We start from the raw sequence: 15,225 nt of genomic DNA, 5'->3' as shown, positions 1-15,225 counted from the left end.
GCTGGCACCCGCCTTGGCTGGCCTGGGGCCAGCGGGCTGGGGGCAGCTCCTGGTGTTCACATCATAGCGACCAGTCGTTCCACTGGTGGTTCCACCATCCTAGGCTGCCAGCTGGAAGAACTTCACGTCGTTCCACACCACACCTTTGATGAGGACCCGCAGCATGTTCTGCTGGTGTTTGGCCCTGCAGACCAGGCGGCTTATGCCCTCCATGCACACTGGCTTTTGCACTCCACGACCTTGTCCTTGGTTTTCTTGGGCAAAACCAGTGCCTTCTTTTTCTTTTCCTTGGTGCCACCATCATGGACATGGTGGGTGTTGCTGCAGCCTCACCACTCCTGGGCAGCCTGCTGACCTGGAGAGAGTGGAAGATGCACTTCAGTGTGCTTTTGGCGGTAGGCAGGTCTTTTTTCTCTGTGTCTCTCTTCCTGCCTGTGGGCTGGACTGCCGTCTAGTAATCCACCTGCAGCCCCATCAGCTTGGTGCCTATGACCTGGCTGGGGGAGGAGAGTAGGATGTGTGAGGCCTCCTTGTTTGCCGCAGCTGTATGGAATTCTCTGGCACGTTCTCCAGCATGTTATACAGAAGATATCCACCTAAAAATGGACAAAATGCAGTTTTCTTTGCATGCCTAAATTAACTTTTTGGAATGCAATAAGAATTAGAAAAATGCCAGCTCTACCATTAAACTGAATTAATGGGAAGTATATCTTGATTTGTAAATCAGGAGATACTAAGGAGAAGCACAAATAAATTCTTTTTTTAAAGAAGAAAAGAATTAGAAATTTTAGAGAATGTGTCTGAACTCTTCTGAAGCTAATGAATGGCAACACCCCATCTTCTTCCTTCTCTGGCTCCCCCACTATATACTTCACCCTTTCTTTCCCCTTCAGTCCCCTCCACTACCACTCCCTATTGACTTCAGAAAAAATGAGAATAGGAATCCCACAGCTCCCTTTGGAGAAAAGCTTGTCTCAGCAAGAGAGGAACCAGCAATTATTCCTGATTTTCTCAATGACCCTGATGGGTTCACACAGACATTTATCTGTTAGAACATGTAATCCTGGCTCTTCCAATCTATGCCAATTAGTATACTGCCTGATTTCTATGAGCAAATGTAACACAATTACTAAAAATGGTTTGCAAGAAAATTTCTGTAAAAAAGTCTGTCCACTGTTAGGATTACAGGAAACTGAAATAGGATTTAGGAAAAAAAAAACACACAAGAAAAAGAAGCATAAGGTTGACCCAAGGGTGTTTCCCCTTCTCATTGATAGTTTGGGAGCAGTTGAAATGATCATAAAAAGAGAAGCCACTAAGAAGCCTGTAGATACGGGGGCTACTTTATTTGTTTCTAACCACATCCAACTAATTGTCTTCTCCTTCAGAGTAAAGCTTCTCTACAAATGGCAGGAATATTTAACCAATATCTGCTTTTTAATCAAAACCTATTTCCTTCCAACTAGAATATATATATATATATATATATATATATATATATATATATATATATATATATATATATCTCACCAGGCAAGATGGCCATTTCCTCAGTATTGAAAAGGAGCTCAGATTTGGAACCCACAGAGGTGCACCTCTGTCCACAACCCATCCAGGTTTGAGGGAGCTGGGCCCCCTGTCTTCTGAGCTCAGGTTTACTAGTGTGCAGTTCTGAACCCAGCCTCAGTAGAAAATTGGGAAACTGACCTCAATAGAGTGGCAGATGCTGCCCAAGGTACCTGACATTCAGAGTCCAGAGTTCAGGAATGTTCAAGCCTTCCAGGCCATGGCTCCAAACTCTCCTACAGAGTTGGTCTCCAAATTTACAAATCCTGACAGATTGCCTATTCCTCAGTATCCTGGGACTAGGGGGGTGCTTTGTTCTGGGATACACACACACACACATACACACACACACACACACACACACGATCTAATGAATTTGTCTGGAATTAGAAGAAAAGCAGACACAGAATAGGAAGAAAAAAGAGGCTGGAGGCATTACTGACGAGTGACATTTCTCCTCCTACTTTATAGCTACTCCTTACATGAGCCTGAACATCCCTCAGAAGCACATGCTGCAATAACCCATTGTGCAGGCAGGGGAGAGACGGGAACTGACAGGTACAGTGACTTATCCAGGATCAAGAAAAGGTAAGAATGATGGGTTGAATTTGAACCCAGGTCTTTCTACTCAACTCTCAGACACTGACTGCGCCCAGACCTTCTAGGGCAGTGGTTCTCAACCTGTTTAATGCCCGGACCCATTAATACAGTTCCTCATGTTGTGGTGAGCCCACACATAAAATTATTTTCGTTGCTACTTCATAACTGTAATTTTGCTACTGTTAATGAATCTTAATGTAAATATTTGTGTTTTCTGATGGTCTTAGGCTCTACAGCAGCGGTTCGCGACCCACAGGTTGAGAACCGCTAGCAGGTTCACGACCCACAGGTTGAGAACCACTAGCAGGGTCACCTAAGACCATCGGAAAACACAGATATTTACATTACGATTCATAACCGTAGCAACATTACAGTTATGAAGTAGCAACAAAAATAATTTTTTGTTTGGGGGTCACCACAACAGGAGGAACTGTATTAAAGGGTTGCAGCATTAGAAAGGTTGAGAACCACTGTTCTAGGGGCTGTGGAGAGGGTGTGTTGGTGTCACTGTGTACACTGTTGGCATTCCATGGAGAAGGTGGATGAACTGTCAGCAGCCCACAGGACTATCTATAGCTGTTATTAGATGAGGGGAATAAGGAGGGGGGCAATTCCAGGAAGTGAAGTCACTTCCTAATAGAACTCGGAACCCCTGTAACCAGGCACCCACTTTCTAGCAACAGCCCAACCGCCACTCACTTGGCAAGAGACGGTTGACAGTTCAAGATGTTCTCTTGTTGTGTTCCCAGTTATCAGGGCTCTGGTTCCCGGAGACCCTGCAGTGAGAGTTGTTCCAGACTCTGTAGACGGTTCAACACTCGTTCCCGACACCTCTGGCCGTTTTCAAGAAGATCCCGTCAGGTAAGAGAAGGTGGCCTGGGTCAGACCCATTCACGCCAGGCCAGCCTCCTCTGTAGGCCATGCCTGTGCAGCCCACATCCCCTCCCCTTCATGTGGTGGGAAGAGGGCCCTGAAGAGAGAACTCCAGGGCAGGAACGGCTTTCGGGGCAGTGGATAACCTAGAGGTCCTACTGTGATCACACCCCAGGGAAGGGCAGGGCAGGGCACTTATTTGGAGATGGGCTTCCAGAGGGGTCTCTTATCTGTGCAAATGGGAATCCTAGGCCCTCATGCTGTCACGCATTTTCTTCGCCAGTGGAGTTCTCAGCAGATCACAATGTGTGCATGTCTGGAGTGGAGGGTCACAGGGGCTGAGAACCAGCAAAACAGGGCTCTGAGGCTTTCCCCTGGTGACTGGGAACTGTCTTTACAGAGCTCCGCACAGGAGAATGGACCGGAGCCGACAGATGGGGTCCTCAACTCCATGCCCCTGCAGGAGGCACGGATACCTGATATATCCACAAGTATGCAGAATGACCTCAGGGTGAGTGTAGGTGCCCAGTTGACACAAACTCCAGAACCTCAGGGAGTCAACAGGACCCGGGTTCCAGAAGGCTTCCTGCTACTCCCCTGAGATCCCTCCTAACATTCAGTTTCCAAAGGAATCTGGGTCCCCATCTCCTCCAGGTCAGGAGCTGGGGCCTCCCTGGGCTGCACACTGTACCAGGACGGGGATGGCTTATCATGGTGATCCATGTCTTCATTGCTGTAGGACCTGGACCTTATAACCTTCTGTTGCCATGACAAAGGAGCCACCCTGAACATACCACATGTACTAATATCCAGACCCTCCACGCCAGGAAAAGCCTCTGTGTTCTCATCTTACATTGGGATGTCTTGTCAGAAATCACACGGGTGACACTGTTAATAAAGCATGTGCTGTCTGTCCTCTGCTAAGAAAATGACCTAAGATACTAATGTGTTTCATATTCCTCACCTCCAGTTCTACTTTTCCTGCCAAGAACCTTTTCTCTTATCAATGGGAAAAACTTTCAAAGCTGTGACAAAGTTTTGTGTGTTTATTTGAACCAAAGTGTCGACAATTCAGGCTAGCAAAATCTGAATGGGTTGAGAGATTGCATGGGAGAATGACAATTTTGCGCCTTATGTTATAAATTAAAAGCAAAGTGCAGACTTATGTGGGTCACATGAAATCCATGGGTGATAGATTAGGGAGAGAGGAGAAAGCAAAGTGTGGAAACTTCTGTGATTGGATAAACGGTAAAATGATAGGCACATACTTCTTTTCCATAGGTGGATGTAGGATAGTTTCAAGTTGACAATGAACTGAATAACAATGAAGGGATTTGTGATCTCCACAGGGCACAGAGTGGTGCCTGTGAATGAGTTGTCCAAAATAAGGAAAATTCCTTTGATAATCCAAAGATATGTTATCATAGATTCAAAAGGCAGTACATAGACTCTGTTAAGCTAAAGATTGACATTTGTCAGGGAAGATGCCAGACTAAGACATGACTACCCAGCATGAGTTCCTTTGAGTTAGTGTTTTAATTTCAGACCATCCTTTGTAGTTACTTAAGGTCTCTGAATTTGCTAGACCTCCAGGCAGGACTTGCCTGAACTAGTCAGGTTACCAGGGGGCCCCTTTTCATCCATACACCCTCCTTTTGTTCATAAATCAATACAAAATATGCATTGTTGATGAGTGTTAGTGTTTTGTCTTGCTGAACAATGGACCATTGGGGATGAGGCAAAACTATAAACTTAAATGGCACTCGAGGTGGAATTTGTATTCAAAATAAAAAGGCAGGTGAATGGGAGGCCATGAGCTCCTATATGTCCTTGTTAAAAAATATTCTGTATCAATTTTAAATTTTGAGGTACCATGAGCAGAGTCCTTTTCCTACTTGTCTTAAGTTTTGGTATTTTGCATCTAGTATAACATTTACATACAGGAACAAAAGCAACAGTATTAAAGAAGTAACACCATTTAGGAATAGAAAATGTTTAGTGTTAGACTGAGGGGAATAAGCATCCCAAGTCAATCAGAAATCACTTTACGTGTATTATCATAATTGTTTATTAAGTTAATTATATGTTTTCCTTTTTCATCTACTATCCCTTGTATTTATGATATGTTTGGCCAGATGAACTAAGACTCTCCACTCTTTTGTTATCATAACTGATCATCAGAATGTCATTGTCTAGTAGGTGGGAAAAATTAGTAGGTATCCAAATTCAACTTTTCATGTGTTATAAAGGAAGGGCCTGGGTAAATAGATATTATTTCCATTAGGACACCATAAAGAGGGTAATAACAATCTAAAATCATTTAATGTACATTCAATCAATAACAATGAAATGATAAAAGAACAAGGTTTGAGCAGGAGTAATTTGTGAGCATCCAGGCCTTGTTGACTTCTTGGGCTAGCTGTCAGCCCCCATGGCCAGTGGTTTCTCATCCTTGAAAAGTCTTCGATCTCTATGGTGGATGGAGGCCAGTGTCAAAGACAGATGTCCATTTGTGGTTGTGCACCTGATAAGGTAAAGTCCCTTTTAACACTGTTGGAAAGAGTTTTTAATTAATGTCTTTATCAATAATCAAAAATCTCCTGGCTGTAAGTTTTGATCTTTGGAGTCTTTGTCTCTTGGGAGTACTATGAAATGAATGTCACTAATTTATCATTACCTATAACCTTCTTAGTGAGTCATATATAGTAATGTAGAATGTCTGCTTTTAGTTTTCCTTATATTTGGAAAACAAAATGATTTAAAAATCAGCAGTATTTTAAATAGAGTCATATGAACAATAATCATATTCACTTCATTTAGTCCAATACCCATTTTGTTGTTTATTCTGATTATTTGCCAGTATTTTCATGAATTCAGTTATGCCTTAGAATTCTATATATTTTCATTCAGTTCAAAGATATGACCTGCTTAGAAACCTGTAATTTAGAGTAAGTCAGAATCCTTTTCATGGAATTTTCTAAAGATGTAACATTTGAAAATGCATTAGAGTAAAACAATAACTATCTATGAATGAGAAAACAAAGTGGCATGGTTATAGATTTGATTATAAAGCAATTGATAAAAAACTTTGCTTGTTTAGTAAGCTATATCATTTTAAGACAATAAATTTTGGAAAATAATAATTACTGTGAAATGAGAGAGAAAATTATAAAAAATATATAAGTACATATATATTTAGATTCAATAAATAATTTCAATATAGAAAGAACAAATAATATGTAAGATTTTAAAACATTGTTCATGGCTTCTTATATATTGGGCATTGAAAATAATTCATAAACTTCCAATGTTTGTGCCACAAATATCTGGAGTCCCACTGCCAGGCGTCCTCACAGGAAACCATCCCTCTCAGCTGGACTGGTGTCGCTGACACCAAGACCCCTGTTACACCTGAGAGTTTCCTATTTGAACTTTTCTTTGAATCTTGGTAGGTCGCTCATAGGGCAGGTTGAAATCTTTAGAACATCCATTTTAAAAAAGCATATGTACACAAATAGAAGTCATTTTTATTTTTTAATTTAGCAAAGTTTCCCATGTAATTTCACGCATATAAAATAGGCCTAATTTAGTTTAAAAACATTCCTTTAATAAGGATAGAGAATAAATCCTTGAGGTATTCCAGGACCCATTGGAATTATCTCAAAATCATTCTTTGTTCAAAAAGTCTCTTTAAATGGAAACTTTGGGAAGGTTGCAAATATACATATGCAAAAGCTTATAGCCTGGACTTTTTGTAAATCGAAGTAAAGCAAACACAGACTTATGACAATAATTCTAGAAGACATTAATCACACATAAAAACAGTTTTAATATTAAATATTTTGTCCAGACTACAAAATTCGCCTTAATTTACATAAGTATTTAATATTTTTAGGCCAATAAAAGATTATATGCTATTAATACCATCTGGAGGCTGAAAATTCACCACACATAACACATAGATGAAAACATATCACATAAAGACTATATACATAATTTGAATATTAATTTTTACAGAGAAAATGCAAGAAATTTTTTATATAAAATTTCCACAAAATTTTATAGCCTATATCCCCTTATACAACCTTTCCTCAACTTTCAGAAACCTTTTTGTCCATTCAGAAAAAACTATCCTTAGAGAAACTTGCCTTTTTCTTTTCCTTCAAATATGACTCCCCATACCTCAAGCCTTCTATTATCACAACTATATAATTTCTTCCAACTTAACTGGAACTTTTAACTCTTAGAAGCTTTAATTTCCAATGATAAGCACAAAAGTGAGCAACCAGCATTCCTTAGACTGACTTTGATGAACATATTTTAATCACAATCTCATGTTCAAAAACACACCTTTAACAAAGCAAAAAACATTACATCAACAGCTCCAAATGCATTTTACAGACCTTCTGTAATAAAAAAACCCAAAGGCAGTGAATTTAATATTTGTCTAGCAATATTTCAGTATTTTATGTTATTTCAAAATATCTAAATATTCAATAACTTTCATTAAAACTAAGTTAGAAAGAAATAGTTGAAATAAGCTAAAGTGATTTGTGTAAGTGGGTAAGGTATTTTTTTCTATTGGGATAAGACATATCTTCCAGAGATTTGTATTTTTAAAAATGGACTAGACAAGAGGTCTTGGTGAACTCAGGTATTTCCACTTCAAAGTTTCTGGGACTTTGGTTGCATAAAGTCAAGTATCTACAAGCCTCTGAAATGAATAGGGGAGGTTTGGGGAAGGCAAAAGGAGTGGTGGGCTTTGAGTTGTTTCTGGGGCCAAACCTCTGGCCCCTTGAAAGCTTCATTTGTAAAAAAAGGATAGTCATTTTCAATACCTCAGGGATTGGGTTGCCACCCAAATGTTGGCAAGGGACTGACACAACCATTCACTCATTTTTGGCATGTTTCTTTCTATTTGGTACATTTTTCTAGTTTCCAGAAAGCACATACCTCTGAGAGGTATAAAAGCTTTCAGGTATATGAAACCTCTGTCCATCTCCCTTGGGAATGGCAAAACAGGTCCTAGCTGCAAGATAGTCTTAAAATTAATGGTGCCAAACCTCTCTATCACGCACTTTATATTGGGACCAGGTAGGTGGTGTAACAAAAGAAGTTTGGATTCTTTCTTGAGGGACTCAGGGTTAAGTTTCTTCCATTTGGTGAATATGTACCTGATAGGGGATGGACTCTCAAATAGGACTCTCAAGTCACTGTGAGCTGGTTCCCCATCTATAGAGCAAGCCAAGTGTTAGAGGCATCTCTGCACATCTCTGGGTTGTTTGGGGCCATTCTGAGTAGGGTGAGTATCCTGTTAAGCCATCTCTCAGGCTCTCATGGAGGATAATAATGAATAAAAGATGATTAGCAAACATTTGGTCAGTCTCAAGGTTAGTTTCCTCCTGGAAGTTTCCTTTAAAATCATTAATTTCCCTTTTGGTTCAGTACCTGGTTCATTTATTCTAAATATATAACTATTCTGTGAAAAGAATATGTAAGTATCACTGATTTCATATAAAAGAAAAAAAAGCCCTAGCTGGTTTGGCTCAATGGATAGAGCTTCAGCCTGTGGACTGAAGGGTCCCAGGTTTGATTCCAGCCAGTCACATGCCTGGGTTGCAGGCTCGATCCCCAGTAGGGGGCATGCAGGAGGCAGCCAATCAATGATTCTCTCTCATCATTGATGTTTCTATCTCTCTCTCCCTCTCCCTCTCCCTTCCTCTCTAAATTCAATAAAATATATATATTAAAAAAAACAAGAAAAAAAACAACCATCACCTATCAGGTGAATTGGGGCAGATTTGATTAGCAAACTACATATATATATATATTGTTCCATAACATTCCCTAGTTGAAAGGAAACAGATTTTGATTAAAAAGCAGACATTTGTACAGAAGGTTTAGTCCAGTGCAGAAGCAATTAGTTGGGTGCAGTTAAGAACAAGTAAAGTAGCCCCAGTGTCTATAGGAGCCTTGGTGACGTCCCTTTTTATGATAATTTCAAATTCTCCCAAACTATCAGTGAGAAGGGGAAACACGCTTGGAGCAACCCTATGCTTGTTTGTGTTTGTTTACTTTTTCTAAATCCTATTTCAGTTTCCTATCATCCTTAAAGTGGGCAGACTTCTCTACAGCAGTTTTCTCACAAACTCATTTAGTAATTCTGTTGATGTGCTCCCAGAAACCAGGAGTATATTAATTGGGATAGGTTAGAACAGCCAGGATTGCATGTTCTATCAGTTAAATTTCTTTGTGAATCAGTCAGGGCCATAGAGAAAATCCAGAACAATTGCTGGTTCCACTCTGGCTGTGAGCAGCTTCTCTCCAAAGGGAGCTGGTAGAATTCCTATTCTCATTTTCACTTAAGTCAGTAGAGAGGGGTAGTGGAGAGGACAGAAGGGGAAGGAAGAAGGGAAGGGAAAGAACATGTCTGGACAAGGAAGCTCAGAGAACAAAAGATGTAGTGGACGTGCTATAGAAGGGGGAATGGGGTATTAGCATTTATTAGCTTCAGGAGAGTTCAGAGATAATCTCTGAAATTTCTTATTTATTTTTTAAAGAGAATTTATCTGTGCTTCTCCTTAGACGCTTCTGATTTCCAAATCAAGATATGGGTCCTATTCAATCATTTTCATTTTGGGGCCAGCATTTTTCTAGTTTTCTGTTTTTCCTGCAAAAAATTAATTTTTCTTGGCCATTTTAAAGTTGATATTTTGAAGTTAAATCTTCCCATTTCTGTAAAGCACTTGCAAGAAAAGGCTTTCTATCAGGAATATTAATGAGGGCTGGAGTCTGGGAGTTCCAAGCTTTGGAGGCACAACTTCCCATGTCAATTATAGGTGTTTTTGTTATTGTTGTTTTATATCTTCAGAGTCTAAGCAAATTTTCTAGGGATGTTATGGAGTGGGTCGAAGTGTGCAGCTTATGGCTCCGTGATGCTCACATCCCTTGAGTCTCATTCAGCCTTCTCATGTGCCTCAGCTTCTCTCCCAGCTATCTAAGGTGACCTGAAGGCCTCTAGCCAGTTTGGCTCAGTGGGTAGAAAGCAGGCCCTTAGAGGTCCTGGGTTTGATTCCAGGTGAAGGATTCCAGCCCTTACTGGAACCTGTGGGGGAGGCAACCAATCTATATGTCTTTCTCATTCTCTCTCTCTCTGTATTTCCCCCTCGCTTCCTCTCTCTCTAAGCCCATGGGAAAAATATACTCCAGTGAGGATAAATAAATAAATAAAAATAAAAACCACAGGAAGGGCTAGGAACGCTGGTGGACCACACCTTATGGGCTCTCCCCCTGGAAGAGCCAGTCAGTTGAATTACAGTTGAGTTGGAATTTCCCTATGGGGCTCCTGCTTGGCGTGAGGAATCAACTCTGACAGCTCCGCAAAGATTCTTAGTTGCTTAAGAACAATTGATATCCGGGTCAGAGGAGGATGTACCCCTTCGGGGCTGAACAAGTTCAGCTCTTACTTATACAGTGAAGGTTTTTTTGGTCAGATTCTCAGAAAGCAAATCCAAATGAAAACCCAGAATTAAAAACCAGCCACCCATGTTTCCTCTTGTCTCTCCTTAGCCTTGGTTCTGTCAAATCTTAACCTTAGTTCCACCTTGAGGATTTAAAAATATAGCTCAAATAAAGTCAGACTCTCTACCACAAGCAACGGAAGATTCTGGATCCAAGAGACAACTTAGCCAAATTCACCTGACAAGCAGGGAACTGGCGGGCCCAATGGGCCCTTTGTTAGGTCCGAGCACCGGGTCTGGGCCTGCAGGATGGTCCCGATGAGCTTCTTTGGAATCCTGCTGTAGTAAGCCAAGTAAATATCAATGTAAGCAGCATTCAAGCCTGTGCAGAGTTTTTGTGAGTTTGTTGGAGCCCAACTGTCAAGAATTGCCAGAAAACAAAATCTCAATGTATTGAGGTAGTGCTCCAGAGAATGGCAGTATTGCATCTTATTTTGTACATTATAATAAAAAGTGGAGATGTATGTGGGTTACATGGAATCCATTGCTTAGGGAGGCAGGAGAAAGCAAAGCAGGGAAATCTCTGGGATTAGATAAAAAGTAAAATGATAGACACATGCCTCTCTTATACAGGTGCCTACAGGCTAGTTAGCAGTCAGCAATGAACTCAATAGCAATGAGCAGATCTGTGGTCTCTGCAGAGCACAGAGCAGTGCCTGTGCTTGGAGGTGTTCAGAAAAAGGGAACTTCCTTTCACATTCCAAAGGTGTGTTATCATGGATGCCAAAAGACAATAGACAGGCTCAGTTACTGTAAAGATTGAGCTTTGTCAGGGAAGACGCTGGCCTAGCACATGACCACACACCATAAACTGCTTTTATCTAACAAGTTTTAATTTCAGGCCAACTTTGTGGTTAATTTAGGTCTCTGACTTTGAAAGGCCACCATGCAGGCCTTACCTGTGCTAGTCACAGGCTTGCATGTGACCATTTTTCATCCACTCTCTCCTTTGATCACTTGTGTTCCACCTCTTGCCACCAATCATGTCCCTCCTCTGTCCCACCACAGGGGAAGAAACCATCAAGTACCTGTATGCTGCAAGCAGCTGCAGCTTCCTCATCACCTGCAGGCCTGGCCCGCTCGCCCACCGTGCTCAACACCCCAGTGCCCATGAACCTCTTTTCTACCTGGGAGGTGGACTGCTCCAGCCCCAACTGCGTGCTCAGGTTGTGCAGCCTGACTTTAAAGAAGCTGGTGATCTTGAAGGAGCTGGAGAAGGAGCTCATCTCCATGGTGATAGCAGTGCAGATGCAGGGCTCCAAGGGCATCTTGAGATCCCACGAAATTATGCTGCCCACTAGTGGACAAGTGGAGACTGACCTGGCGCTGACCTTCTCCCTGCAGTATCTCCACTTCCTCAAGGGAGAAGGCAACAAACTACAGATCATGCTGCAACAGAGGAAGTGCAATAACAACCAGATCATCCTGGGCTACAAGACACTGGCCACAGGTGCCATCCACATGGCTGAGGTGATGCAGCGACCCCCCGAGGGTGGCCAGGTGCTGAGCCTCAGCAGCAGCATCCAGAAGTCCTCCATCAGGGTGGCTGAGATCTGGATTTCCTTCCTGTCCAGTCAGCCCATCAACTACAAGGACGGCACCATGCAGGCCAGCCCCAAGGCCAAATCCACAAATAGCTACACCGAGGGGAAATCTGAGAGCTTCTCTGAGCTGGAGGCCAGCTACAACGCGACACCCAGGCAGGACCTGGAAGAAGATGACTTTGACCTGAGGCAGCCCAAGAAGCAGCAGCGATGCATGCAACGAAACTTGAAGCAGAAAGTTATGGTACTGCTTCCCAGGTCCAACATGTCAGAAGAGGTCCTAGACTCAGATCAGGACCCTACAGAGCATGCCCCCGAGGTGGAAGAGGACCTGGACCTTCTGTATGACAACCTTGAGAATCCCAGCGACAGTGGTTCAGACATGGAGGATGATGGAATCATTCTTAGCAACACCAAGACCAAGACCAGACAATACTTTGAAGGCCTGGCACACTCCAGCTGGCAGATGGAGATGAGGAGCATACACAGTGCCCAGAGGCAGAAGGAGCCTCCTCTGCTGGCCGACATGCCTGTGAAGGCCCAGGGCCCGGGCAGCAAGCTGTTCAGGGGCAGTGTCTCTGACTTTATGGCCTACAGCACCCCCGCCACCAAGGTGGACAAGACCTGTATCTTCTCCCTATCGAGCCAGCCCGTCAACCACCTGGACAGTGCCATGCCGGCCAGCACCAAGGCGGATAACTTCTCTGAAGGAGACTCTGAGATCGTCTTCTCTGAGCTGGAGGTCAGTTACAATGCTGCCCACAGGCATGACATGGAGAAGGATGACTTGGACCTGGAGAAGCCGATAAGAAGAAGGCAGTCCATGACCAGGAAACAGAACTATCAGCAGAAAGTCTCAGCCTGGCTGCACAGGTTCCATATGACGGAGGAGGTCCTGGACTCTGAGCAGGACCCTGAGGAGCAAGTCCCCGATGTGGACAAGGACGTGGCTCTTCTGTTTTACAGGCTGGTGAACCCCAGCAATAGTAGCTCAGATAAGGAGGATGATGACCGTCTCCTAACCCCTCCCATGCCTGAGCTCATGACATACTCTGAAAGCCTGTCAAGTGGCCCAGATATGGAGGAGGATGACAGAGGCCTCGGCACCCCCAAGTCCAAGCCCAAACCCAGGTCATACTTTGAAAGCCTGTCAAGTGACAGTGGCTCTGACTGGGTGGCCCACAGCATGCCCAACCCTGGGGAGCAGCCGGCACAGCCTGAGGACAGCCCGGAGGCAGAGACCTCTGCCCACCACATGCTCACTAAGAAGCTGCCACCCAGCAGGTGCACCACCAAGACCGAGTCTCTGGTCCTCCCCTCCAGCAGCTCCAAGGGGAAGCAGCCCGCCTGCCGGGGCTGGAGCAGGTCCCTGAATAAGTCATCCAACAGCCTGATCAAGGAGTGCTGCCCAGTCCCACAGAGCCACTTGCAGATGCCCAGTAAGACCGTGTACGATCAACTGAACCACATCCTCATCTCCAATGACTGTCTGCCCGAGAACATCATCCTCATCAGCACCTCTGACAGGCAGGGGCAGTTCCTGTCAGACATCCTGCAGCAGCTCATGCTGCCCGTAGTGTGCACCTGCTCCATGGTGGATGTCCAGGAGGCCTTCAGCTCCATCATCTCCTGGATACAAAGGTACTGCAACTGCAATACTGAGGCCCCGATGCCAGTGAAGATCGCCGTGGCGGGGGCTCAGCACTACTTCAGCACCGTGCTGCGGGTCTTTGTGGAGCAGCTGTCCCACAAGAACCCTGAGTGGCTGGGCTACATGCGCTTCCTGGTCATCCCACTGGGTTCCCACCCTGTGGCCAGCTACCTGGGCTCTGTGGATTACCGCTACAACAACCTCTTCCAGGACCTGGCCTGGCAGGACATGTTCAACAATGTGGAGGCCCAGAGTTCTGTGCAGAACATTGTGTCGAGAATCACAGAGTATATCACAGGGGCCAACTGTGTCCACCAGCTGCCCATTGCAGAGGCCATGCTCATCTCTAAGCCGAAGAGCCCAGGCAAGTTGTCCTCGCAGAAGTTCATCCCCTTTGTGGGGGCAGTGAAAGTTGGAATAGTGGAACCAATTTCAGCCACGTCAGGAGACACAGATGATGCGGTCCCCTCATGCTCCAACATGTTTTTGTCCACCACCAGGGAGGCCTCACACAACCCAACCTTCTCCTCATCAGTGAGTGGAGGCCTACCTTCCTCCACCCAGGGTGTCAGTGCTGAGCTGATGGAGCTACAGGTGGATTATTGGATGGCAGCCAAGCCCACAAACAGGAAGAGAAACGGGGAGAAGGAAGACCTGCCTACCACCAAAAACACACTCCAGAGGACCTTCCGGTCTCTCCAGGTCAGCAGGCTGCCCAGCAGTGGCAAGGATGCAGGCACGCCCACAATGTCCATGATTGTGGTCACCAAGGAGAAGAAAAAGAAGGTGATGTTTTTGCCGAAGAAAGACAAGGGCAAGGACTTGGTGTCCAAAAGCCAGTGCATCCAGGGCATTGGCCGCTTGGTCTGCTCAGCTAAGAACCAGGAGAACAGGCAGTGGGTCCTCATTGATGGCGTGGAGTGGAACGACGTGATGTTCTTCCAGCTGGCAGCCCAGTGGTCCTCCCACGTCAAGCACTTCCCCATCTGCATCTTCGGACACTCCAATTCCACCTTCTAGCCCTGCCCCTTCCCCTGCCCCTCATCCCGGCCTGGGCCAAGCCCAGAAGGGCCCAGCTGCTTTTCTGTGAACAGTTCAGTTTACTACAGACACAGACCCTGAAAACACAGAGAAACTGTTTTAAGTTAGAATGTGCTGACAGCCTGGAACCTAAGGTGGTTGCCTTCACTGGGACCCACAAATGCTCTGTTTAATAACCAGAACACTCGGCAGGTGGGACGTCAGGTGGGCACTGTTGAACTGGAGCATCATGGAAGGTGTGTTTTAGCCTCAGGATCCCCAACACTTTCAGTGAGAAGGGTTCTGGCCTTAGAGTCCTGCCCTTCCTGGAAACCAGGGCTCTGCTTAACCCTGGGAGCTGGCTCCAGCCTGTGCCCAGACTCAGTGCTGGGCTGCCAGAGGCAAAGGGCTGGCCTCCCATTGGGGCATCCGGAGCACAACATGGAGGCCG

The 15,225-nt window shown here is 44.5% G+C and overlaps 1 protein-coding gene across 1 annotated transcript; it reads left to right on the top strand.

The window, feature by feature from the left end:
• Positions 1-302: 302 nt before the first annotated feature.
• LOC307115732 (phosphofurin acidic cluster sorting protein 2-like) lies at positions 303-14,774 on the top strand (the record flags this gene model as incomplete). Its single annotated transcript, XM_079799112.1, has 3 exons — positions 303-395; positions 3,440-3,550; positions 11,568-14,774. The coding sequence occupies 3 exons, from the start codon at positions 303-305 to the stop codon at positions 14,772-14,774; spliced, it is 3,411 nt and encodes a 1,136-aa protein (XP_079655238.1).
• Positions 14,775-15,225: the final 451 nt, after the last annotated feature.

Source organism: Cnephaeus nilssonii (assembly GCF_951640355.1).
Source record: "Cnephaeus nilssonii genome assembly, chromosome: 19".
Taxonomy (NCBI): Eukaryota; Metazoa; Chordata; class Mammalia; order Chiroptera; family Vespertilionidae; genus Cnephaeus; species Cnephaeus nilssonii.
Note: the sequence above shows the minus strand (reverse complement) of the source record. Positions and strands in the feature narration are given on the sequence as shown.